This window comes from Bufo gargarizans, chromosome 2 (genome assembly GCF_014858855.1).
Source record: "Bufo gargarizans isolate SCDJY-AF-19 chromosome 2, ASM1485885v1, whole genome shotgun sequence".
NCBI lineage: Eukaryota > Metazoa > Chordata > Amphibia > Anura > Bufonidae > Bufo > Bufo gargarizans.
In genome coordinates this window covers 190,459,135-190,485,954 of record NC_058081.1, presented here as the reverse complement: position 1 = coordinate 190,485,954, position 26,820 = coordinate 190,459,135, and the positions used below count along the sequence as shown (strand labels likewise).

Genomic DNA, 26,820 nt, shown 5'->3' with positions numbered 1-26,820 from the left:
CTTAGATAATCCAAAACTGAACCTTGTACGCCAAACTTGAAAACAGAAGTTCGCTCAACACTACTCATATCCAAATTTTTGCACCACAGACATAAGCCCATGGCAATGTGGTGTGTGCATCTAAAAAAAGATTTTGAGGCAAAGACTTAGCAAGTTTGTATATGATAATAAAGCAGCACTATAAAGACTGTGGGTAGAAGCTAGTGATTATATGATAACCCTACTAATAAATATAATCAGTGTCACAGTCAGTGTCTCTAAGGAAGGAATAGGGTACCTCATGGAAGGTCTCCTCAGTGATGCCACTGTCTTCAATGTGAAGAATGCTATTAAGAGTCTGCACATACAGCAGATCAACCTCCTCAAGGTCCTCTAGGGTTAGAGGGACACAGCACAGCTGTTTCCATACCAGGGGGGCCAGGTGCAGATCAAGTGGCTTTTTTGTGCGAATAGCCACACCCATAAGAATACCAAGAAACTTGAACTGCATAAGGTGCTCATCCAATCCAGCAGATGGGTTAAACAAGAACCTTTAGAAGAAGGAAAAGACTGCATTAAAATGTGCAGCACTATAAAATATTTCATCAAGACAACACAAATAAACATGCAGAAAAATAAAGAATAAAATGCCACTATGATAAATGCTAAAACTTTAAAATCAACTTAGAACATAAGAGGAGCCCTGAGTCAGTACATTTGCTTTAGCAAAAACAAAATTGACATGACCAGGTAACATTAGTCTAAGGCCCCTTTCACACGGGCGAGTATTCCACGCGGGTGCAATGTATGAGGTGAACGTACTGCACCCACACTGAATCCTGACCCATTAATTTCAATGGGGCTGTGTACATGAGCGATGTTTTTCACGCATCACTTGTGCATTGAGTGAAAATTGCAGCATGTTTTAAATTCTGCGTTTTTCACGCAACGCAGGCCCCATAGAATGAATGGGGCCGTGTGAAGATCGCATAGCATCCGCAAGCAAGTGCTTCTATCTTCATTCAGCAGGACCTGCGCTGATCTCACCACGCTCACCACATGGTGAGCGCGATGACATCAGCGAATGTCCTTTTGCAGGTCCTTCAAGAAGAACAAAGAAGAGTATCCCGGTAAGTAATGTTTTTATTATTTTTTAACCCTCAAGTGACATTTCACTTTGCATTCTGTATTAAAGAATGCTATTATTTTCCATTTTATAACCATGTTATAATGGAAAATATTAAAATCTACAGAACACCTAATCCAAACCCAAACTTCAGTGAAGAAGTCCAGGTTTGGATCTGGGTACCACAATTAGTTTTTTCTCACGTGTATGCAAAACGCATTGCACTCGCACGGAATAAAATGATCAGAAAGCAATCGCAGCAAAACTGACTGCAATTGCGTGCCTACTCATGCAGGTTTCCCGCAAGGCACCCTGAACGTATCCGGCCCTCACCAGCAACGCCCGGGTAAGGACACACTATCTCTGAAACGGTTGAAAGTAGTAACAAAGTGATGGAAGGTAAATGCATTACCTGTCTCTGTTATAACCCACTTCAGCTGTTGCATTAGGTGAAGGAATAAGAAGATCAACCACTCCAGTTTCAAGTTCCTATTAAAAGGGCAATAGGAAATATGAATGTCTGATAAGATTCATATAATATGTGAAGGCGTGCAATACCATATACAAAGTTACAGATGTGAACAAAGGTGCTGATATCTTGGGTTCAGAGGAAATACCTCACCTGGCACATTTCAGTGATTGTATCATCAAAGACTCCCCCTGCATCATCTGCACCCTCTCCCACCAACTTCACTTTCCAGGCCCGAGATGGGAGGCGCAAGTCAGATGCATTCAACTTCACCACCTGGCGGGCGATCTGCACGAATATGGGTTTACACTTTCTACCCCTGAGAGATGAAAAGATCAATTAGAAAAAAGGTGAATGAATGTCCATAAGAAAAAAAGAAAGATGCTCAGGGTGACTGCAAGAGAAGACAAGTAGTAATAGAGAACAAACCTGGTGGAGATCCTCTTCACAGTAATTTGAGGTCCATAGTTCTTTCCTTGAACCATTGTTTTCCCAATAGATCGGACCATGGGAAGTGTATAAACTCTGGGTGCCAACAGAGGCCTAAGCTGACCCTGTACTATACCCCATGTCCCAGCATTGTAGTGAGATGCACTACTCTGTAAAGATAACAAAAGAAAAAGCACATTAATACAGAAGGGAAATGTCAAATACATTAAGAAATATGTTATCGCTCACATGAACGATAAACAGCGCAGTGGGGACCGGTGTGGGGAGAATTGGAGCAGCGACACGGGACCAGAGGGAAATTTAATAATGTTAATTTATTTATTTATTTTACACAACCCTTTAACAATCAATGTTATCTTGTCATTAATTTCGGTGTGAAATGTGTAACCATATGCTGTACTTACTCAAGCAACAATAATGAATGAATTTATGAAAAAACTCAGATGGCCCTTATTTCTGAATTCTGGATTTGTCAGTCAGTAGTAAACCAATATCGGTCATTGTCCAGAAAAATCAGCATTCACTTCACAAACACCACATCATATGACAAGTTTTAATCATTGTTAGGAATGAAGTATTGCAGGGATCAGCAACCTCTAGCACTTCAACTGTGGTAAAACTACGACTCCTGGCATGCACACTTGCTTGGCATTTATCAGAGCTCATATAGATGTGAATGGATCATTTTGGGAGTTGTAGTTTCACCACAGCTGAAGTGCCACAAGCTGCTGACCATTAAGTACTGCATAATCAGAATTTACCTGGTTGTTGGGGCTGAGGTTCAATAACCTCCAGGATGAATACATAAGATCAGAGAAATGATAAAGTAGCCGTAGTCTGGCTCTGACTGTGTGGGTACAGATGTCCTTCAGAGAACTGTATTGTGGTGGTATAACATCAGGGAGGCCCAACTGCAATGGCACTGACACACCTAAAGATCCAGTACAAGCTAGTTAAAAGTGATATATGTCCAAGCAAATAATAGTGAAGCAATAAAAATCATATTTGTTTTCCTGTACATGCAAGGGTAAGAAACAGGCAATTACGTCACAGGATGAGATCTGTAAAAAAAAGCAAACAAGCAAAAAAACGAAAAAACAAAACAAAAAAAAAAACACGCAAACCAAAGCATATAATTGGCATTAGTGGCAGGTTACCTGGGGCACGTGGTGGTACAGGAGTGGCCGTCCATGCAGCACTGTGACATCGCCCTGCTGAGATTTGACGAATGTTCTTGCCTTGTAATGCTGTGCCCAGAGTGGGCTCACGTACATGATTGGTGTGACCAAGGCCAAGCTGAAAACAATGACAATGAAAGGTAAGATAAACTGCAGCGGGATTCCTGGTCCAAAAACCTTTTGCATGCCCCTGTGATAAAATATCCTCTCTACCTATTTGCTATAGCTATTTATGACAGCCTCACTTTTATTCTATCAAGCATCTTCACCTTTAAAGAGGTTTTCTCAATTTAGACAATGGGGGCATATCGCTAGGATATGCCCCCATTGTCTTATAGGTGCATGTCCCACCGCTGGGACCTGCACCTATATCGAGAACGGAGCCCCGAAAGTGAAGGAGAGCGCAATTGCCGTCTGCCCCATATAAATGAATGGGAGCATGGGCTGTGCATGCGTGGCATGCTCCCATTCATTTCTATGGGAGAGGCGGGTGGTGGTGGACAAACCCCAGGAAATCTGGGGTCCTCCAGCCACAGCGCTCCTCGCTCCGTTCTCGATATATGTGCGGGTCCCACACCTATCAGACAATAGGGGCATATCCTAGCGATATGCCTCCATTGTCTAAGATGGGAATACCCCTTTAATAAACAATTGTTCAAGAAATTTCCAACTTTACTAACATAAATTAACTTAATAGTAATTTACACAACTTTCTAGCTGAATGCAAACTTTAAAGACACAAGGTCTGGAAGCATGGTTAGACAAAGGTTAACTAGGGAGAGATCATTGGTTCTGCAGGATAATATTGCTCGATATTAACACCCTGAAAACAATATTGTAAAATAGAACTGAAGGAGACAAAGAGAAAACCTTACAAAAATAACCCATGTATAAAGTTGCAGAAATCACATCACTAACCTGACCCTCTGAGTTACTACCCCAAGCATACACATCACCAGCAGACGAGAGAGCTAATGTGTGCTCCGCTCCTACTGCGATGTCTTCAATGAAGATTCCCAGGAGACCAGTAACCAGCTGGGGACGATTGTGATTCCGAGCTCGACCTTCAGGCAAACCAATTAGACGGTCTGAAGAACAATTACAATACGATATGAAATTATGTTTAAGTAAAGGTCATGATCCATTTTCATTATTCTGCTATGTTGTAGAAACAGCATAAAGAAAAATAGGATTTTTGTGCTTACCTGTAAAATCCTTTTCTCGCTGAGTTTATTGAGGACACAGGAGACCGTGAGTATAGCTGCTACCGCCACTAGGAGGCGATACTAAGTAACGCTAATCAGTTGAGCTAATCAGTTTGTACAAAAGCAGTAGGAGCAGCCAGGAGAAGCCAACAGAAAACCAGAGTAAGAAGAGAACTGGAGACTGGTCCGAAGCAAGAACAGCTGGGACCCATGAGGTAGAGCCAGCAATGTACGCACTGGGTGGGAGCTGTGTCCCCCAATAAACTCAGCGAGAAAAGGATTTTACAGGTGAGCACAAAAATCCTATTTTCTCTCTCGTATCATTAGGAGACATAGAAGACCATGGGACGTTCTAAAGCAGTACCATGGGGAGGGAACAGAATCCAGAACAAAAGCCAAGGCTGGCCATAAGATCCCACTTTAAAATGCTGGAAAAGGATGCACATAAAACCCTGAATTGGCCAGAAAGAGTATGAACCTGAAAGGCCAGCCAGAGAGTGAAGAACACGCAGTGTCTTAGACTGGGTAGAAAGAGGAAACACCAGTTAAAGGAAGCCCAAGGGCTTGAGAGACTTCAGAAGATGTGGCCATAGCAGGACAGAATATCCACAAGACCAGTCCTGTAGCGATCTCCCAGGAAGATGAGGTGGCATCTGTGGACCAATTTGCAATAAAAGATAAAGAACGGGAGATGGAAAAAAAAAAAAAAAAAAAAACACAAGGGGAACCTGTCAAAGGTATAAATTGAAAGGCGATGGGCAACTGGGGAGATGTCTGAGAGGAAAGAACATAGTCCTTGGGGACCAATAGCATCCCAGCTGTGCAACAGAGATGAATGCGGCATAAGAGCATGGAAAAGGAAGAATGTGAGTGATCCTGGATCCAGAACCATATCATGACTGGCTTTAGACAGCCGAAGAAAACCATGCAGAGCAAAGACAACTGCACTGTGAAAAAGGAGCTGGCTATAATCCATTAGAGAGGCACCTACGCTCCCCAGCTATACACTCATGGAAGCATAACTAACAGGTAAGGACCGCAGGATACTCTTCTGCTAAAAAAAGAAAAAAAATGAAACGCTCCCTAAGGAGAAGGTAAAGTGGTAGACAGAGCCGTAAAGGCTTGTTGTGAGACTTCTAGCGAGAGAAGCTGCCCGATAATCCACAGAGAAAGCAGGCCAAAGAACAAAATACCTTGGTGATAGGTAGAAGCAAAGCCGACGCCAGAAACATCGGGGGGTGGGAAGCCTCGTCAGAGACCACATACTGTCAGTGTAGCAACTCTGCCTGAAGGGAAGAATGTGGTCAGTATCAGAGATAAGAGAAATACCCCTGCCGGAGGGAGTGAGATGACGATGTCCAACGTCCCAACAGTACCAGAGAAACACTGGTCACAAAGTAAAAAATAGTGCCGGTATTCCAGAGCAGTAAGAAGTATGGATACTGGTCAGGTAGACAGAAACCGTATCTGGGGGGGATGGGGGGATAAAGTAGAAAGGGTGTTGCGTTCCAGGAACAAAACCTCTATTGGCAAGGAGTGACAGTAACCCTGCTTTGCCTGGTGGGGGAAGTAAGGCTACTTTCACACCTGCGTTCGATCGGATCCGTTCTGAATGGATCCGCTCATATTAATGCAGACAGTGGCTCCGTTCAGAACGGATCCGTCTGCATTAGAACTTAGAAAAAATTTCTAAGGCTACTTTCACACTAGCGTTCGTCGGTCCGCTCGTGAGCTCCGTTTGAAGGAGCTCACGAGCGGACCCGAACGCAGCCGTCCAGCCCTGATGCAGTCTGAATGGAGCGGATCCGCTCAGACTGCATCAGTCTGGCGGCGTTCAGCCTCCGCTCCGCTCGCCTCCGCACGGACAGGCGGACAGCTGAACGCTGCTTGCAGCGTTCGGGTGTCCGCCTGGCCGTGCGGAGGCGTGCGGATCCGCCCAGACTTACAATGTAAGTCAATGGGACGGATCCGTTTGAAGATGCCACAATATGGCTCAATCTTCAGGCGGATCCGTCCCCCATTGACTTTACATTGAAAGTCTGGACGGATCCGTACGAGGCTATTTTCACACTTAGCTGTTATATGCTAAAAATAATGCAGACGGATCCGTTCTGAACGGAGCCTCCGTCTGCATTATTATGATCGGATCCGTTCAGAACGGATCCGATCGAACGCTAGTGTGAAAGTAGCCTGAGCGGATCCGTTCCGACTTTACATTGAAAGTCAATGGATCCGCCTCCACTGAGAATGCATTAGGGCCAGACGGCTGCGTTCAGGGCCGCTCGTGAGCCCCTTTAAACAGAGCTCACGAGCGGACACCTGAATGCAGGTGTGAAAGGAGCCTAATGTAGCCGACTCACGGGATGAGCAGTGAAGAAGTATGTCCACCACCGAAGGTCATGTCATTACTCATGTCTTAAGAGAGGCAGCGCCGATGGTGTCACAGCATCAATGGTTAGCGCCAATGTCCCACTTGTGACGGAAACAATGTGGTAGACAAGTGCCATAGAAACTAAGCTATGCCAACTGAAAAACACCACAATAGTGCGCACCCGAAGTTAGGTGCTCATCAGCTATAGCATTCCTGCTATTGCAAATACCTGGTTTGATGAAGAAAGGAATGCAGATCACCATGTCATCAGGAACGAATGGGCATGTCAGCTACAACGCCAAACACCAGCAGAAAGACAACATTTGTCAAAGCAACGGCATTTATTGGTAGTGTAAAATGAGCAGGAGGTCCACCTGAGAGGGAATTGTAGATACAATCACCACACTTAGGACCAGTGTAAAGGTTTTACCTGTAGAAGGAGGGATGCGGTAGGAGCTACAGGGCCAAAACATGGCACGGAACAGAAGGCCAAGTGTTAGAAACCACAGAACTAATACCCAGTGCAAATGCAAGATGTGGGGAAGGGAGCAACATGGGACCCACCACGGCTTGCGGGGTGGCCATAAACCCTGAGCCTGAGAAGGGAACAAAACGGTAGCAGATAAAAAGGTTAGGGCTAAGGCAAATTCCCCACCTGAGAATAGGGCCATACAGAAGTAGCCACAGGATCTAGTGGTAGTGCAAGAAGAGAAGGCTATACAGTAGAAGCCATAATATCTAGTGCTAGTACCATATTCCACCTGAGGGGGTTATACAGTAGAGGCCACAGTATCTAGTGCTAGACGAATCCTTCACCTGAAGAGGATGCCGTGCAGTAGGAACCATAGTATGTAGTGCTAACACAAATACTCCACCTGAGGAGGAGGCCGTACCGTGGTAGCCACAATAACTAGGGCTACAGCAAAACTGCACCTGAGAAGGAAGCCATACAGTAGTAGCTACAGGATCTACAGCTAGCGCAATACTGAGGGGGAGGCCATACAGTAGGAGCCATGGTACCATACCATATTAGCCAAGTTAAGTAGTTCTAGAATAAACACTTCACCTGGGAAGGGAGCTATACAGTAGCAGCCGCTGAAGCCAGTGGCAAGGTAGAAACCCTACCTGAGGGGGAGGCCCTACAGCAGTAACTCTGATCTCTAGTGCTAGTGTGAATACTCCACCTGCGAAAGTGAACATACCGTAGTAGCCAATCTGGAGTGCTAGCATAAATCCTTAACCTGATAAGGAGGAGTAGTGGATAGAGTATTCAGAGTTGGTGCAACACTTGACTCGACTGTAACCACAATATTCTGTTCTAGGTCTGACGCACTACATATTGCAGATGTCAAGTACCATGACCAACCTGTAAGGTGGAGGCCCACCGGTGATGGGGGGTATATAAATAACACAAGTGTTGCGGGGTAACCCTCTGGGAGGACAGAGGTCGTTATGCTGGTGCCCCAAACCAGCACACAAAAATGAAGGAGATAATGTGGAAGTAGCCACAGTATCCAGTGGTGTACCCGTATTCCACCAGATGAGGAGTATAGGGCACTAGTAGGTACCGTCTCTTGCCACACCCCACCTGTGAAACAGGAGGAATCTGATAGGAGATAAGGTATCTGGTGCTGTGGCGTAGTAATCGCAGTATCCAATGTTGGTGCAGTTACTTCACCAGTTAGTGTGATTACTCTACTTGTGAAAGGAGGTAATGCAACAGGAAGTACGGTAATGCAACTGACAAAACAGCATCCAGTGGTAGTGCAATTACTCTGCCTATGGAAGGGGGTAACGCGACAGGCAGAACAGCCACCAGAGGTAATGCAATTACTCCACCTATGGAAGGGGGTAATGCAGACAGCAAGTATTGTAGCCAGTGGTAGTGCAATTACGCCACCTATGGAATGAGGTAATGCATACGGCAAGTACTGTATCCAGTGGTAGTGCAATTATTACACCTATGGAAGGGGATAATGCATACGGCAAGTACTGTATCCATTGGTAATGCAATTATGCCACCTATGGAAGGGAGTAATGCATACGGCAAGTACTGTATCCAGTGGTAGTGCAATTACGCCACCTATGGAAGGGGGTAATGCTATGGCCTGTACCGTATCCAGTGGAGTGCAACTACGCCACGTATGGAAGAGGGTAATGTGATAGGTATCCAGTGGAAATTACGTCACCCGTGGCGGGGGGTAATGCGATAGGATGTACAGTATACATTGGTAGTGCAATCACTCCTCCTATGGGAGGAGGGTAATGCGACCGGATATACAGTAACCAGTGATCGTGCAAATACTCCGAATGTGGAAGGGAGGGTGGGATGAGACCGTGTGTACTACATCCAGTGGATTTAAGGGAAAGTGCGGAAGGAGTGGCTGCATGAGGCAGCAGCGCACATGCACCACCTGTAGAAGGGTTTAACACTGTAACAGACCCATGCACAGTGCTGGCTAGCACCATGAATAACAGTTTTTCTTTTATTTTGTATTATCAATTTGAAAATGTGATGCCCCAGCCTCAGAAATGCAGGTGACCTCATGGATGGCGGGATGCAGGGGAGCTAGACTGCTGTGGTCCACTTTGCCTTCTTAGGGGAGGTTGGCCAGTGAGGGGAACCAACACCGGCCTTTCTCCCTGGGTAAACAGAGAGGTGAAGAGTCTCTGTTTCCCGTACCTAAAGGGGAAGAAAGTAAAATAAGAAAAAGAAAATGGTACCAGCTGTCCTGCCAAGCAGGGCGGTCTGCCCTGCTACAGACACTAAGCTAAAACTGATTAGCTGAGAGGAAGAGCTAACACTTTTTTACTTAGTGTCGCCTCCTAGTGGCAGCAGCAGCTATACCCATGGTCTCCTGTGTCCCCCAATGATACAAGCGAGAAACATCAGCAATGCCAGATTTGGCATATAACTAAATGGAACAGTGCCGAAAAGACTCCAATGACTATAATGGTGTCTGTCTGTTTTCCATTTAGGAGTCTGCTCTTTTAGCGGAAAAACTTTGAGGACCTTTTTTGTCCACTAGTTTTGATGGAATCTGTGAGAGGCCCTGCACAGAGACTCCAACGCAGAGGTGAACTCAGCCTTAGTAATTGTGCAAGATGAGTGAACATTAAGATTAAATAATATGAGGGATATTAACAATTTAAATGCTCACCTTGACCAAACGTGTAGACATGGCCATCTTTAGTCAGTGCAACAGAGAACTGTGTCCCACATGCCACCTTCTTAATGCCAATTCCACACAGAGTGTCTACTTTCTAAACAGAAACAACACTAATCAGCGCATTACCAAGTACAAAACTAGAAACGTGTTCAAAAAGGAATTTCAGGAGTTACTTTCCACATATAATAAAAAAAAAGAAGTTTCCAAATTCTATAGGGAACAGTATAATATTAAAAAAAAAAAAAAAAAAAAAAACCTGTGGTGAAGATTTTGCAGTGGAGTTTCCCAAGCCAAGTTTTCCATAATCTCCATCTCCAAACGCCCAGACCAGCAATCCATCAGCAGACACAGCTAAAGTATGGTTCAGCCCACAGGCCACCTGAAATATACAGGAGGAGATGACATTTCTGATGGGTGTTATTAAAAGCACAGACTTATCTTTTACTTTCTACATATTATGAGGATGCAGTCTGAAAAGAGAACAATCAATATTTGTTGCAAAGACAAATCTAGACTCATGCACTGATAATAAAAAAAAATATTAAAGGGGTTGTAAGAGGTATTCAAAAAGCAGCCCAAAGCCAGGAACACCCAAAATGACCACTGCAGCAAAGCATCAGTCTCAGCAGTATATGGCCCACTGGGGCGGACTGAGAACTTAACCCCTTAATGACTCAGGGCGTACCGGTACGTCCTAAGTTTAAATAGTGATTGCGGCACCCCAGGGGTTAATCTGAACAGGATGCCAGCTGAAATCATTCAGCCGGCATCCTGTCACACCGCCAGGGGGGGTCATGCGACCGCCCGTGTCGGCGATCGCAGCAAACCGCAGGTCAATTCAGACCTGCGGTTTGCTGCGCTTTTTGCAGTTTCTGATCCCCGCGGATCAGAAACTTTAGAGTGCCTAAAATAAAGATTTTGAACCCCCCCGTGCACCCCTGCACGATTTTATGCCGGCGGGTGGTGCGGGGGGGGGGTGTCGCAGGCGGTGGGGGTGTTGCGGGAGGCGGGATCGCGATCCCCCGCCCGCCTCCCCTTGAAAATTCGTTGGCGTCTAGTGGGTATACCAGGGTGTCAGTACATTGCTGACACCCTGGTATAAACGGCTGACATCTGTGCAGATGTCAGCCGTTAAACCCTTTCCATGTAACCAGTGTCCTGCTGTCCATGGTGCTGAACAGATCTATGTGTAAGTAAAATACAGTACAGAACCCTATATGGTGTACTGTACTGTATTATACAGACATCAGACCCACTGGATCTTCAAGAACCAAGTGGGTCTGGGTCAAAAAAAAAATGTAAAAAAAAGTGAAGAAAAAAAACCCCCACATTTATCACTGAATTAAAAAATAAAATAAAAAATACACTACACATATTAGGTATCGCCGCGTCCGTAACAACCTGATCTATAAAACGGTCATGTTACTTTCCCCGCACGGTGAACGCCATAAAAATAAAAAAATTCAAACTATGATAAAATATAAATTTTGCCCACCTTACTTCCCAAAAAAGGTAATAAAAGTGATCAAAAAAGTTGCATGTACGCCAAAATAGTATAAATCAAACCATCATCTCATCCCACAAAAATCATACCCTACCCAAGATAATCGCCGAAAAACTGAAAAAACTATGGCTCTTAGACTATGGAAACACTAAAACATGATTTTGTTTCAAAAATGAAATCATTGTAATACTTACATAAATAAAAATAAACTATGCATATTAGGTATCGCCGCGTCCGTATCGACCGGCTCTATAAAAATATCACATGACTTAACCCCTCAGGTGACCACCGTAAAAAAAGCCATTTTTTTGTCATCTTACGTCACAAAAAGTGTAATAGCAAGCGATCAAAAAGTCATATGCACCCCAAAATAGTCAATCAAACCGTCATCTCATCCCGCAAAAAATGAGACCCTACTTAAGATAATCGCCCAAAAACTGAAAAAACTATGGCTCAGACTATGGAGACACTAAAACATTTTTTGGGTTTTAAAAATGAAGTCATTGTATAAAACTTACATAAATAAAAAAAATTGTATACATATTAGGTATCACCGCGTCCGTGACAACCTGCTCTATAAAATTACCACATGATCTAACCTGTCAGATGAATGTTGTAAATAACAAAAAAAGTGCCAAAAAAGCTATTTCTTGTTACCTTGCCGCACTAAAAGTATAATATGGAGCAACCAAAAATCACATGTACCCTAAACTAGTACCAACAAAACTGCCACCCTATCCCGTAGTTTCTAAAATGGGGTCACTTTTTGGGAGTTTCTACTCTAGGGGTGCATCAGGGGGGCTTCAAATGGGACATGGTGTCAAAAAAAAAACAGTCCAGCAAAATCTGCCCTCCAAAAACCGTATGGCATTCCTTTCCTTCTGCGCCCTACCGTGTGCGCGTACAGCGGTTTACGACCACATATGGTGTGTTTCTGTAAACTACAGAATCAGGGCCATAAATAATGAGTTTTGTTTGGCTGTTAACCCTTGCTTTGTAACTGGAAAAAAAATATTAAAATGTAAAATCTGCCAAAAATGTTGTAATTGTATCTCTATTTTCCATTAAATCTTGTGCAACACCTAAAGGGTTAACAAAGTTTGTAAAATCAGTTTTGAATACCTTGAGGGGTGTAGTTTCTTTGATGGGGTCACTTTTATGGAGTTTCTACTCTAGGGGTGCATCAGGGGGGCTTCAAATGGGACATGGTGTAAAAAAAAAAAACAGTCCAGCAAAATCTGGCTTCCAAAAACCATATAGCACACCTTTCACTCTACGCCCCGCTGTGTGGCCGTACAGTAGTTTACGGCCACATATAGGGTGTTTCTGTAAACCGCAGAGTCAGGGCAATAAAGATACAGCCTTGTTTGGCTGTTAACCCTTGCTTTGTTAGTGGAAAAAATGGGTTAAAATGGAAAATTAGGCAAAAAAATGAAATTCTCAAATTTCATCCCCATTTGCTAATAACTCTTGTGCAACACCTAAAGGGTTAACGAAGTTTGTAAACTCAGTTTTGAATACCTTGAGGGGTGTAGTTTATAGAATGGGGTCATTTTTGGGCGGTTTCTATTATGTAAGCCTCGCAAAGTGACTTCAGACCTGTAGTGGTCCCTAAAAATTGGGTTTTTGTAAATTTCTGAAAAATTTCAAGATTTGCTTCTAAACTTCTAAGCCTTGTAACATCCCCAAAAAATAAAATATAATTCCCAAAATAAATCAAACATGAAGTAGACATATGGGGAATGTAAAGTCATCACAATTTTGGGGGGGTATTACTATGTATTACAGAAGTAGAGAAACTGAAACTTTGAAATTTGCAAGTTTTTCAAAATTTTTGGTAAATTAGGTATTTTTTTATGCTAAAAAAGGAGATTTTTGTATAACTTACCAGTTAAATCTCTTTCTCGCTCTTCCTTGGGGGACACAGACCTTGGGTATAGCTCAGCTCCCTAGGAGGCGTGACACTAAGTAAAACTGTTAAGCCCCTCCTCCATCAGCTATACCCTCAGCCTGGAGATAGAGGCTACCAGTTGCGTGTCCAAGTAGTGAAAGGATAACAACCAATAACGGAAACAACCAGCCAGCAACCCAACGGGGCGCCAGACCATAACCCTGTAACCAAACACAGAAGGGTGGGTGCTGTGTCCCCCAAGGAAGAGCGAGAAAGAGATTTAACTGGTAAGTTATACAAAAATCTCCTTTTCTCGCCCATTTTCCTTGGGGGACACAGACCTTGGGACGTTCAAGAGCAGTCCAAGAAGGGAGGGACCACAAACCCAAGGCGGAACACCACCAGAGCATCAGGAAACCGCTGCCTGCAAAACCAGGCGGCCCAACGCAGCATCCGCTGATGCATGCGTATGCACCCTATAGAACTTTGTGAAAGTGTGCAGAGAGGACCAAGTGGCTGCTTTGCACAACTGTTCAGCCGAGGCCCGATGCCTCTGCGCCCAGGAAGCTCCGACTGCTCTGGTGGAATGAGCAGTGACGCCAAAAGGCGGAGGTCTGCCCTTGGCTCGATAAGCCTCAGACACCGCCAGTTTAATGAAACGGGCAATAGCCACCTTGGAGACCGCCAACCCTTTGCGCGAACCCTCCGGAACCACAAACAGGGAGTCCGTGCGCCGAAAGGACCCGGTGACCTCCAAGTAAATCCTCAACGCCCTGACCACATCCAGACGGTGCAGTTCCCGTTCTCTGGGGTGGGAAGGAGAGGGACAGAGCGACGGAAGGACGATGTCCTCATTGATGTGAAAGGCGGAGACCACCTTTGGCAGGAAAGTCGGGACAGGCCGAAGCACAACCTTATCCTGGTGGAAGATCAGGAAAGGTTCGGAGCAAGAAAGAGCCGCTAACTCCGACACCCGTCGGAGAGACGTGACGGCCACAAGAAAGATGACCTTGCAGGACAGAAGGCGAAGGGAGACCTCCCGTAAAGGCTCGAAGGGGGCTGATTGGAGCGCCGAGAGCACCACATTCAGGTCCCAGGAAGGAACTGGAGGGCGGTACGGCGGAACAGAGTGAGCCACCCCTTGTAAAAAGGTCTTAATTGGCCCTAGAGGGGCCAGGGGACGCTGGAGAAGAATAGACAGCGCCGAAATCTGACCCTTCAGAGAACTGAGGCACAGCCCCAGGTCCAGACCCGACTGGAGGAAGGACAGGATTGTGGGAAGAGAAAACCGGAGAGGTGGGATGCTCCGGGACTCACAGAACCCCAGATAGGACCTCCAAACCCGATAGTAGATCCTAGAGGATACGGGCTTACGAGCCCGGATCATGGTGCGGACTACGTCCGCGGAGAAACCCCGTCGCGTTAAGACGGCGGTCTCAATAGCCACGCCGTCAAACGTAGCGAGCCTAAATGCTCGTGGAAGATCGGTCCCTGAGAGAGAAGGTCTTCCCTGGAGGGCAGTGGCCACGGTGCGTCTGCCAACAGCAACATTAGGTCGGCGTACCAAGACCGGCGGGGCCAATCCGGGGCGATTAGAATCGCGGGGACGCCCTCTGCCGCGATCCTCCGAAGAACCCGTGGCAGGAGGGGAAAAGGAGGAAAGACGTACAGAAGGGAGAATTCGCGCCACGGAAGGACGAGCGCGTCGGCGCCGTATGCCTTCGGGTCCCGTGCCCTGGCCAGGTATAGGGGGACCTTGTGGTTGAATTTGGAGGCCATGAGGTCCACGTCGGGGCGACCCCAGCGAAGACAAAGGGCTTCGAACACCTCTGGGTGCAGGGACCATTCTCCCGGGTCGATGGTGGACCGGCTGAGGAAATCCGCCGCCCAGTTGTCCACCCCCGGGATGTAAATCGCAGATAAGGCCGGCACGTGCGTCTCTGCCCAGAGGAGAATGAGGGTCACCTCTTGCATCGCTGCGAGTGCCTCCCTGATGGTTTATGTATGCCACAGCCGTGGCATTGTCCGATTGGATCCGAACAGGGTGGCCCTCAGCAGATGGGTCCAGTGTCTGAGGGACAGAAGAATCGCCCTCAGTTCCAGAATATTGATTGGAAGTCTGGACTCCGATAGAGACCAAACGCCCTGGACGGACCGGGGAGGGAAAACCCCCCCCCCACCCCCGTAAGCTGGCATCTGTGGTAATCACCAGCCAGTTCAGTGGAAGGAAGGACTTCCCCCTTAGAGGGATATGCAACCACCAGCCGAGGGAAGCTCGAGCCAGGGGAGGCAGAAGAAAGGTCTTGTCCAGACTCCTCAGTGATTTGTCCCAGGCCGACAGAATTGCCCTCTGAAAGGTGCGGGATCGGAATTGTGCGAACGGCACCGCTTCGAAACAGGCAACCATCTTTCCCAACAACCGCATGCTGGATCTGAGGGAAGGGCGGTGATGACGGAGGAGACTGCGAACCGACCCGCGAAGGGCCAGACGCTTGTCCGACGGAAGGCGGACCTCCGCCAACTCTGTATCCAGGAGCATCCCCAGGAAGATCAGCCGTCTGGAGGGGGTAAGGGAAGATTTGGGGTGGTTGATAATCCAACTGAACCGCGTCAGGGTCTCCAGAGTGAGTTCCACACTGCGGGATGTCTGAGAGAAGGAGGGTGCCTTGACCAGGATGTCGTCCAAGTATGGGAGAAGAAAAACACTTCTTGAACGTAGAAGGGCCAAGACAGGGGCCAGGACCTTGGTGAACACTCGAGGAGCAGTCGCCAGACCAAAGGGAAGGGCGACGAATTGGAAGTGATCGTCCCCCACCGCAAAGCGCAGGAAGCGGTGATGACATGGAGCAACCGGAACGTGGAGGTATGCATCCTGAATGTCGATTGAGGCCATGAAATCCCCTCTTTCCAGGGAGGCCACTGCGGACCTGAGAGACTCCATCCGGAATCTCTGCAGTCGGAGAAAACGGTTCAGGCGTTTTAGGTCCAAGATCGGACGCACTGAGCCTTCCTTCTTGGGAACCACAAAGAGGTTCGAGTAGAACCCCCTGAACCTTTCCGTCGGAGGCACGGGGGCGACGACACCCTTGTCCATTAGAGAGTGAATGGCCGCGAAGAAGGCGGCCACTCGTACGGGATCTCGCGGAGGACGGGATCGGAAGAAACGGTCTGGCGGAATGGACGCAAATTCGATTTTGTATCCGCAAGATACAATCTCGAGCGCCCATGCGTCTGAGATGTGGGCCCGCCATACGTTCCTGAATAGGAGAAGGAGGCCCCCCACCCGGGTGGGTGGGGGCGCACCTTCAGGCAGAGGGCTGCTGGCCTGTGGGAGCCCGTGCAGGCTGGGACTTGCGCCAGGTAGGTTGCGTCCGAAAAAACGGCTTCTTGCGTCTATCCTGGGGTGGGCCAGAGGAAGAAGAACTGGCCGCGGGTCTAGACCCGGTGGGCTTGCGAAAGGACCGAAAACGGGACGAACCAGCGCGACCACGGGGGGCGCCCATTGGCCTGGACTGGGGGAGGTGAGTACTCTTCCCACCCGTGGCCTCTGATATAAGTTCGTCCAGACGGGTTCCGAACAGGCGGGAACCCGTGAATGGTAGGCCGGCCAAAGAGCGTTTGGAAGCGGCGTCCGCCGCCCAAACCTTCAGCCAGAGTTCCCTCCTGACAGAAACTGCCAGGGCAGAGGAACGGGCAATGAGGGCACCCGCATCAAGGGAGGCCTCACAGACGAATTTTCCGGCCTGAACAATTAGTTGGGCTAAGGAACGGAGGTCCTGAACAGGGACGTCCGACCCTAACTCCCGTTCCAGTTGCAAACCCCATTCAGAGACCGCTTTGCCAACCCAGGCGGAGGCAAAGACCGGTCTAAGGGCCGAACCAGAGGCAGTAAATATGGCCTTGGAGAGGGATTCCGTACGACGGTCCTCAACAGACTGGAGGGAAGATCCGTCCTGTACAGGAATAGTAGTGCTTTTGGACAGGCGAGCCACGGGAGGATCAACCTTAGGCGGGGATGTCCACGTGGTCACAGAATCCGCTGGAAAGGGATAACAAATGTCCAGCTTTTTGGGTGTAATAAAGCGGACGTTAGGCCGAGTCCAAGCCTTGGATACCACAGAAGAAAAATCTGCGTGTATGGGAAAAACCTTGGAGGCCTGTTTGGGGCGGAGAAAGGACACGCCGGCCTGTTCAGAGCTGGGGGGGGTCATCGTGTAGCTGAAAGGTATCACGGATGCTAGTGACAAGATGCCCCACCGCGGACGCCAATTTGGACGGAAGCTCTGAGTCCATGTCCACGTCCGAATCCGCCAGTTCTCCCTCAGAAAGCGTATCCCTTTGAGAGGATAGACTTGACTGAGCTCGCACGCATGGCGGAGAGAGCGAAGCATCTGGAGAAGATGTGCGCTCAACCCTTGAACGTTTCTGAGTATGCCGGGCCCTGGAAGATTCGCTGGGAGGCAGGGAACCAGTGGGGGCGGCAGAAACGGTAGTCCCAGCGGGTGCGACAGGGATTGTGGCAGCCTGCGGGAGAGGCGGTCTATCCACGAGACGGCCCACTACGTGTGTAAGGCTTTCCACCGCCTGAGACAGAGACCTAGCCCAGTCAGGGGGTTCAGAGGCACCGGGGGGCGCAGCGGGAAGCGGGCCCTGCACCGGGGCCTGACATGCAAGGCAATGCGGCTCAGATTGCCCACGCGGAAAAAGTTCCTTACAGGCGGTACAGGCATGGTACCAGGGTTTGGGGGCACCTGTGGGATCTGACATGCTGAAGTGTGGTTGTACTCTAATATAGAGACCACAAAGGGTTATAGCAGCTATGACCAGGAGGGTTAGGAGAGGGTTAACTGTCCTACCAGTGCCTCAGAAGAACGTCAGGAGATGGCCCAGATCAGCAGCAGCAGAGAAGCAGTGAACAGCAGTGAGCAGCAGAGAGCGCCCACAGAAGCCGAGCGATGTACACAGGAGGTTAGAGTCCCCCACCGTGTCCCAGCTTCCTGTCAGGAGTGAGGAAGCGCGGGAAACCTCAGCAGAAAGCGCGGGGAACAAGCTCCGCCCCCTCCAGCGCTTGAAATGTCTCCTGTGAAGGAGAACGTAGCTCCGCCCCCAAAATGACGCGCGGAAGCCCCGCCCCCTGCCGGGACCGCTAAGCCCCGCCCCCCGTTCTCGGCGGGAAGGGGGAGAGAGAGAAGAGAAAAATGGAGTCAGCCCCGATGAGGGGGAGGGGGGGGGAGAAAGATAGCAGCGTGGGGGGGAAAAGCGTGGGGGTGCTGAGGATGCTGCTGTGCTGCATTGTCCTGCAGATGAGCGCTCAGAATGAGCGACCACGGGTGCCCCCCTTACCCAGAGGGGTAGATGCTGCAGATAGGGACGGGGTATGGGCTGGAATAGCCATCTCACCGTGCGACGTCTTCACCCTCAGTCCTTTCCAGCAGGGTCGCCCCTTCAGCCACTGGCACCGCAGTGGCAGGAAGCTGGAAGAGGGGCTTGGCGTGCGGGCGACCCCCTAGCTGGCGGGATGTAGGGGAGCCATTGCTGCCCAGATCCTCCTATTGCTTCTGTGGGGGAGGCAGCAGTGCAGATAAGTTGGCACTGGCGCAGCTCAACCCCGGGAGAGCAGAGAGGTCAAATGCGTCTCTGGTATCCCTAGGAAAAAATAAAATAACAAAATTAGAAGAAAAAGTAAAAATAACAAGGAGAAAACAGCCCTGCAGTAGCAGGGAGTGTCTTGCCTCCTTGGACACTAAGCTAAAACTGGTAGCCTCTATCTCCAGGCTGAGGGTATAGCTGATGGAGGAGGGGCTTAACAGTTTTACTTAGTGTCACGCCTCCTAGGGAGCTGAGCTATACCCAAGGTCTGTGTCCCCCAAGGAAAATGGGCGAGAAAATTTATTTTTTTTACTTCATTTTACCAGTGTCATGAAGTACAATATGTGACGAAAAAACAATCTCAGAATGGGCTGGATAAGTCAAAGTGTTTTAAAATTATGAGCACTTAAAGTGACACTGGTCAGATTTGCAAAAAATGGCCAAGTCCTTAAGGTGAAATAGGGCTGAGTCCTTAAGGGGTTAAAGTGGCCCTGAAAAAAAACTAAATGTGGCCCCATGTTGTAGGCAGGGCCAATATAAGTAGGCGGGTCAGCAATACTGTAGTACAGCACAAAACATGGCCACAGAAGAACCAAATACACAGTGCTGCAGCATTCAACTCTATCACTGTCCTGAGGAGGGCAATACTGCTGAATGCAGGAGGGCACTTTCTTCTGCCAGCCAGGTGCATCAGCATCAGATACTCCTAGCATCAGATAACTATGTACCCGACTGGCAGCCATGAGGAGGGCTTGGGCAGCCCTCTGGGCATCAGCCCACAGGGAACTTTTCCTGTGTGGTCTATGGCCAGTCTTCCCCTGATGGCACAAGACCAATGAAGCCAGTGATTGGCTGCAGCAGTCACTTTGGGTATATGGCTATGCCACCAACTCCTGGGGGAAAGTATTAATGCATTAGTGCTATAAGCGATGGAGTATAAAACTGGTAAGGATAACCCCATGAAATTTAGCACACAATTGGGATATTGAAGCGCTTCAAGTCGACCGTAAGGAGAGGGATCGGTATCGAAAATTTGGCAGGAAAAATCTTAAATCGATAGCCGCAGTGACAACTGACCTGCCGCTTGATTGAGCACCTGTGCAGGAACTACATCACATAAATATATCTGTAAAGAATAAATCAAGGCAACTGGACGTACTGTAGATTTCTTGAAAACGTTTCACTCGTTCTTCCAACAAGCTTTCTCAGTTCTGAGTGACTGTACAAAAATTCTGGGAATAAATATGTAACTGAATCCACATCTGGTAATTAGACCCAGCATTGGGTCAAAGGTGTTGATCCCATTATCCTAATTGGAGTCAGTAGGTGATAAAGACTTCCCAGAAAAAGGTGTCAAGACATACATCACATAAAATCACCAAGACGGCACTCCTGCAAGTGATTACCGAAGATCCCTGAACCTACCCTCTGGAAGCTATACCACTGCCTGCAAGCGCATTACACGTGGGACACCATGCTAACCGCAGCACAGCCGGCACAACTCTACAGAACTGTGAGTAAAAATCTGTGCCAAACTAGTTTATATACAGACAGTGGGATTTGAGATACCAATAATTCAAAGTAAAAGAAACACAAGTGACTATACCATAAGACTCTATTTGGTTACATTGAAGTCAATCTGTGAACCTTGCCTTTAAAACTCTGAACACCACGGACTGAGTTAAACAGCTTAGCAATTAGACTCGCTGGATGAGTAATGCAATACGGACATATAGAGCTATAAGAAGGAACAAATCCTTTTTGAGACTTTACTAGAATTTTATTCCTCCAGGATCGTTTATACGATTTTATATCGTAGTGTCTATTTCGGTTATTGATTTTATCAATTTTACAAGCAATACTAAGTTTATATAGCATGCAATTATATGTTTAATAACGTTTTATATGCCACAATATACAATTTTCGTTTAAAATAAAATTTATTGTCTACACAAATCTCCCATGTGTATTTGAATGCAGGTGTGCCCTACTAACTTTTTTATCTATAAGTATATTTCCTCTTTTTATTTTACAACAATTGCATTTAAATTTATTTTTTAATAACTCATAACTCCTTTAAGTGAAATATTTGAACCACATTACCTGTCCAATGTGAAATCCTTCAAGGGCTGTCACACGTTCAGGCAGCTTCTTGTTGGATGTATTCCCTAAACCCAGACGACCATAATCTCCATTTCCAAATGTGAAAAGTTTCCCATCTGCTGTCACCACGGCTGAGTGCTTGAAGCCACAAGACATCTGGAATTTGGTTCAGAACAGACAAGAGCACAATGAATTACACTGTAATTAGTCTCTGTTCACACTGCCACTTAGTTCCTGTCCTTTGTTGTTTTTTTGTGTTTTTTTACTGGCAAGAAACGCACAGTCTGCAGAAACATTCTTACCGTTAAAAAACAGTCAAAAATGCAAGCCATGATGATAATGTAAACAGAACCCAAACGTATATGCACTGTGACGCTGACGCTGTAAGTGTCTTTAGCACATTGGAGAAAGAGTTGATACTTGATAGTAAAAGAGAACATGAAATGGTGCTGGAACTGAACTCACTGGGCCAGATTTATCATTACTCTGACAGCTCACTCCACTTTCACATATGGCAAAAGTCAGTTTTCGCCAAGTCAGATTTATGATCGTCCCTTTAAGACTGTAATAAATGTGGTTTGACGGTAGCAGTTTATCCGTCAGTAAGCAGCTTTTCAAAAGTCGCACATCTTTACGAAAAAGTCACATGTTTTTATGAAAAAGTCGCATGTTCTATTAACCACCTCAGGACCGCCGTACGCAGGATTGCGTCCTGCCGGCGGTCCTGCTCTTCTGGGTGGACGCATATACGCGTCCTCCCGTGAGAGCCGAGATTTCCTGTGAACGCGCGCGCGCTCACAGGAACGGAAGGTAAGCGAGTGGATCTCCAGCCTGCCAGCGGCGATCGCTCGCTGGCAGGCTGGAGATCCGAATTTTTTAACCCCTAACAGGTATATTAGACGTGCGCGTTCACAGGAAATCTCGGCTCTCACGGGAGGACGCGTATATGCGTCCACCCAGAAGAGCAGGACTGCCTTGCAGCGCTGGGGTCCTAGGTTCGAATCCGACCAAGAGCAACATCTGCATGGAGTTTGTATGTTCTCCCCGTGTTTGCGTGGGTTTCCTCCGGGTACTCCGGTTTCCTCCCACACTCCAAAAGACATACTGATAGGGACCTTAGATTGTGAGCCCCATTGGGGACAGTTGGATGATAATGTCTGTAAAGCGCTGCGGAATTAGTAGCGCTATATAAGTGTGTATAATAAATAAATATACCTCCTACCTGGTCCTCTGGTGGTCCCTTTTGTTAGGATCGACCACCAGAGGACTCAGGTAGATAAGTACAGTAGCACCAAACACCACACTACACTACACCCCCCCCCCCGTCACTTATTAACCCCTTATAAACCCCTGATCACCCCATATAAACTCCCTGATCACCCCCCTGTCATTGATCACCGCCCTGTCATTGATCACCCCCTGTCAGGCTCCGTTCAGACGTCCGTATGATTTTTACGGATCCACGGATACATGGATCGGATCCGCAAAAAGCATACGGACGTCTGAATGGAGCCTTACAGGGGGGTGATCAATGACAGGCGGGTGATCACCCATATACACTCCCTGATCACCCCCTGTCATTGATCACCCCCCTGTCATTGATCACTCCCCTGTAAGGCTCCATTCAGACGTCCGCATGATTTTTACGGATCCATGGATACATGGATCGGATCCGCAAAACACATGCGGACGTCTGAATGGAGCCTTACAGGGGGGTGATCAATGACAGGGGGGTGATCACCCATATACACTCCCTGATCACCCCCCTGTCATTGATAACCCCCCTGTAAGGCTCCATTCAGACGTCCGCATGCGTTCTGTGGATCCGATCCATGTATCCATGGATCCGTAAAAAATCATGCGGATGTCTGAATGGAGCCTTACAGGGGGGGTGATCAGTGACAGGGGGGTGATCACCCTGATTACCCTGATCACCCCCTGTCATTGATAACCCCCCTGTAAGGCTCCATTCAGACGTCCGCATGCGTTCTGTGGATCCGATCCATGTATCCATGGATCCGTAAAAAATCATGCGGATGTCTGAATGGAGCCTTACAGGGGGGGTGATCAGTGACAGGGGGGTGATTACCCTGATCACCCCCTGTCATTGATAACCCCCCTGTAAGGCTCCATTCAGACGTCCGCATGCGTTTTGTGGATCCGATCCATGTATCCATGGATCCGTAAAAAATCATGCGGATGTCTGAATGGAGCCTTACAGGGGGGGTGATCAGTGACAGGGGGGTGATCACCCTGATTACCCTGATCACCCCCTGTCATTGATAACCCCCCTGTAAGGCTCCATTCAGACGTCCGCATGCGTTTTGTGGATCCGATCCATGTATCCATGGATCCGTAAAAAATCATGCGGATGTCTGAATGGAGCCTTACAGGGGGGGTGATCAGTGACAGGGGGGTGATCACCCTGATACCTACCCCCTGTCATTGATAACCCCCCTGTAAGGCTCCATTCAGACGTCCGCATGCGTTCTGTGGATCCGATCCATGTATCCATGGATCCGTAAAAAATCATGCGGATGTCTGAATGGAGCCTTACAGGGGGGGTGATCAGTGACAGGGGGGTGATCACCCTGATTACCCCCTGTCATTGATAACCCCCCTGTAAGGCTCCATTCAGACGTCCGCATGCGTTCTGTGGATCCGAACCATGTATCCATGGATCTGTAAAAAATCATGCGGATGTCTGAATGGAGACTTACAGGGGGGGTGATCAGTGACAGGGGGGTGATCACCCTGATCACCCTCTGTCATTGATAACCCCCCTGTAAGGCTCCATTCAGACGTCCGCATGCGTTCTGTGGATCCGATCCATGTATCCATGGATCCGTAAAAAATCATGCGGATGTCTGAATGGAGCCTTACAGGGGGGGTGATCAATGACAGGGGGGTGATCAGGGAGTCTATATGGGTGATCACCCCCCCTGTCATTGATCACCCCCCTGTCATTGATCACCCCCCCCCCCCCTGGTAAGGCTCCATTCAGACATTTTTTTGGGCACAAGTTAACGGAAATTTTTTGTTTGTTTTTGTTTTTGTTTTTTCTTACTAAGTCTCATATTCTACTAACTTGTGTCAAAAAATAAAATCTCACATGGACGCACCATACCCCTCACGGAATCCAAATGCGTAAACATTTTTAGACATTTATATTCCAGACTTCTTCTCACGCTTTAGGGCCCCTAAAAAGCCAGGGCAGTATAAATACCCCACATGTGACCCCATTTCGGAAAGAAGACACCCCAAGGTATTTGCTGAGGGGCATATTGAGTCCATGAAAGATTGAAATTTTTGTCCTAAGTTAGCGGAAAGTGAGACTTTGTGAGAAAAAAACAAAAAAAAAAAATCAATATCCGCTAACTTGTGCAAAAAAAAAAAAAATTCTAGGAACTCGCCATGCCCCTCATTGAATACCTTGGGGTGTCTTCTTTCCAAAGTGGGGTCACATGTGGGGTATTTATACTGCCCTGGATTTTTAGGGGCCCGAGAGTGTGATAAGAAGTCTGGGATCAAAATGTCTAAAAATGCCCTCCTAAAAGGAATTTGGGCCCCTTTGCGCATCTAGGCTGCAAAAAAGTGTCACACATGTGGTATCGCCGTACTCAGGAGAAGTTGGGGAATGTGTTTTGGGGTGTCATTTTACATATACCCATGCTGGGTGAGAAAAATATCTTGGTCAAATGCCAACTTTGTATAAAAAAATGGGAAAAGTTGTCTTTTGCCAAGATATTTCTCTCACCCAGCATGGGTATATGTAAAATGACCCCCCAAAACACATTACCCTACTTCTCCTGAGTACGGCGATACCACATGTGTGACACTTTTTTGCAGCCAAGGTGGGCAAAGGGGCACCTTTCGGATTTCGCAGGCCATTTTTTACACATTTTGATTGCAAGGTACTTCTTACACATTTGGGCCCCTAAATTGCCAGGGCAGTATAACTACGCCACAAGTGACCCCATTTTGGAAAGAAGACACCCCAAGGTATTCCGTGAGGGGCACGGCGAGTTCCTAGAATTTTTTATTTTTTGTCACAAGTTAGCGGAAAATGATGATTTTTCTTTTTTTTTCTTTTTTCCTTACAAAGTCTCATATGTAAAATGACACCCCAAAACACATTCCCCAACTTCTCCTGAGTACGGCGATACCAGATGTGTGACACTTTTTTGCTGCCAAGGTGGGCAAAGGGGCACATATTCCAAAGTGCACCTTTTGGATTTCACCGGTCATTTTTTACACATTTTGATTGCAAAGTTCTTCTCACACATTTGGGCCCCTAAATTGCCAGGGCAGTATAACTACCCCACAAGTGACCCCATTTTGGAAAGAAGACACCCCAAGGTATTCCGTGAGGGGCATGGCGAGTTCCTAGAATTTTTTATTTTTTGTCGCAAGTTAGTGGAATATGAGACTTTGTAAGAAAAAAATAAATAAATAAAATCATCATCATTTTCCGCTAACTTGTGACAAAAAATAAAAAGTTCTATGAACTCACTATGCCCATCAGCGAATACCTTAGGGTGTCTACTTTCCGAAATGGGGTCATTTGTGGGGGTTTTCTACTGTCTGGGCATTGTAGAACCTCAGGAAACATGACAGGTGCTCAGAAAGTCAGAGCTGTTTCAAAAAGCGGAAATTCACATTTTTGTACCATAGTTTGTAAATGCTATAACTTTTACCCAAACCATTTTTTTTTTTTGCCCAAACATTTTTTTTTTTTATCAAAGACATGTAGAACAATAAATTTGGCGAAAAATTTATATATGGATGTCGTTTTTTTTGCAAAATTTTACAGCTGAAAGTGAAAAATGTCATTTTTTTTTTGCAAAAAAATCGTTACATTTTGATTAATAACAAAAAAAGTAAAAATGTCAGCAGCAATAAAATACCACCAAATGAAAGCTCCATTAGTGAGAAGAAAAGGAGGTAAAATTCATTTGGGTGGTAAGTTGCATGACCGAGCGATAAACGGTGAAAGGAGTGTAGTGCCGAAGTGTAAAAAGTGCTCTGGTCATGAAGGGGGTTTCACCTAGCGGGGCTGAAGTGGTTAAAAAGTCTCATAAGATAAGCATGGTCCTCACTGGAGTGAAGTTGAGACTTTTTTGCGACTTTTTAATAGTCCCAATAGTAAATCTGTCTAGAGATTCATTTACATAAGAAAACACGCCCACTTTTAGAAAACTGGCGAGCATAGTGCAGAGCAGAAAAAAGTCGCAAATTTGTGCGCAGTTTTAGCGTTTGGGACTTTTTCACTCCATTATTCTGACCTGAGCTAATGATAAATCTGGCCCACTGTATGTACTTAGTGCCATGCTTATACATTTGCTTAGTAACATTGCTATTACATCCAAAGCTAACCAAATATTTTGTTGTCACGCTGCAATGTTAAGACTTACCTGTACAACCTCCTCTCCTTGTAAAGCTTCAATTTGCCTTGGTCGTCTTTGCCTATCACTGTTTCCATGGCCCAGTTTTCCATAATCTCCATCTCCCCAGCTAAACACTTCTCCACTCTCAGTCAGCGCCATAGAGTGTCCATCTGAACCGCAGGAGGTCACCAGCTGTGTCACCACAAATCCTATGAAAAGAAACACAATCAGAAATCAGTTTCACAGTGTCAACCAATCCACTGGTTTGTCAAGATGAGGATTTAGCAATTAGCTCCTATGGAAGTGGACGCTGTGACATTATCCATTTGTCTAACTGCATATAGCAGAATAGGTGCTTTTAAAGGTATTTACTTTCAACTCCTTTATCCTTTAAAATT

The 26,820-nt window shown here is 46.9% G+C and overlaps 1 protein-coding gene across 6 annotated transcripts in view; it reads right to left on the bottom strand.

The window, feature by feature from the left end:
• The window catches only part of HERC1 (HECT and RLD domain containing E3 ubiquitin protein ligase family member 1), a 181,712-nt gene that overhangs the window by 3,138 nt on the left and 151,754 nt on the right, over positions 1-26,820 (bottom strand). For all 6 annotated transcript variants that reach the window (XM_044279795.1, XM_044279796.1, XM_044279797.1 and 3 more), the window contains exons 66-76: positions 26,450-26,631; positions 21,036-21,191; positions 10,205-10,327; positions 9,940-10,042; positions 4,121-4,290; positions 3,182-3,320; positions 2,786-2,955; positions 2,004-2,173; positions 1,728-1,893; positions 1,518-1,594; positions 278-530 (exon numbers count right to left, since the gene is read on the bottom strand). In XM_044279795.1, coding sequence (XP_044135730.1) covers positions 278-530; positions 1,518-1,594; positions 1,728-1,893; positions 2,004-2,173; positions 2,786-2,955; positions 3,182-3,320; positions 4,121-4,290; positions 9,940-10,042; positions 10,205-10,327; positions 21,036-21,191; positions 26,450-26,631 — 1,709 coding nt within the window. The remainder of the gene's footprint in view (positions 1-277; positions 531-1,517; positions 1,595-1,727; positions 1,894-2,003; positions 2,174-2,785; positions 2,956-3,181; positions 3,321-4,120; positions 4,291-9,939; positions 10,043-10,204; positions 10,328-21,035; positions 21,192-26,449; positions 26,632-26,820) is intronic.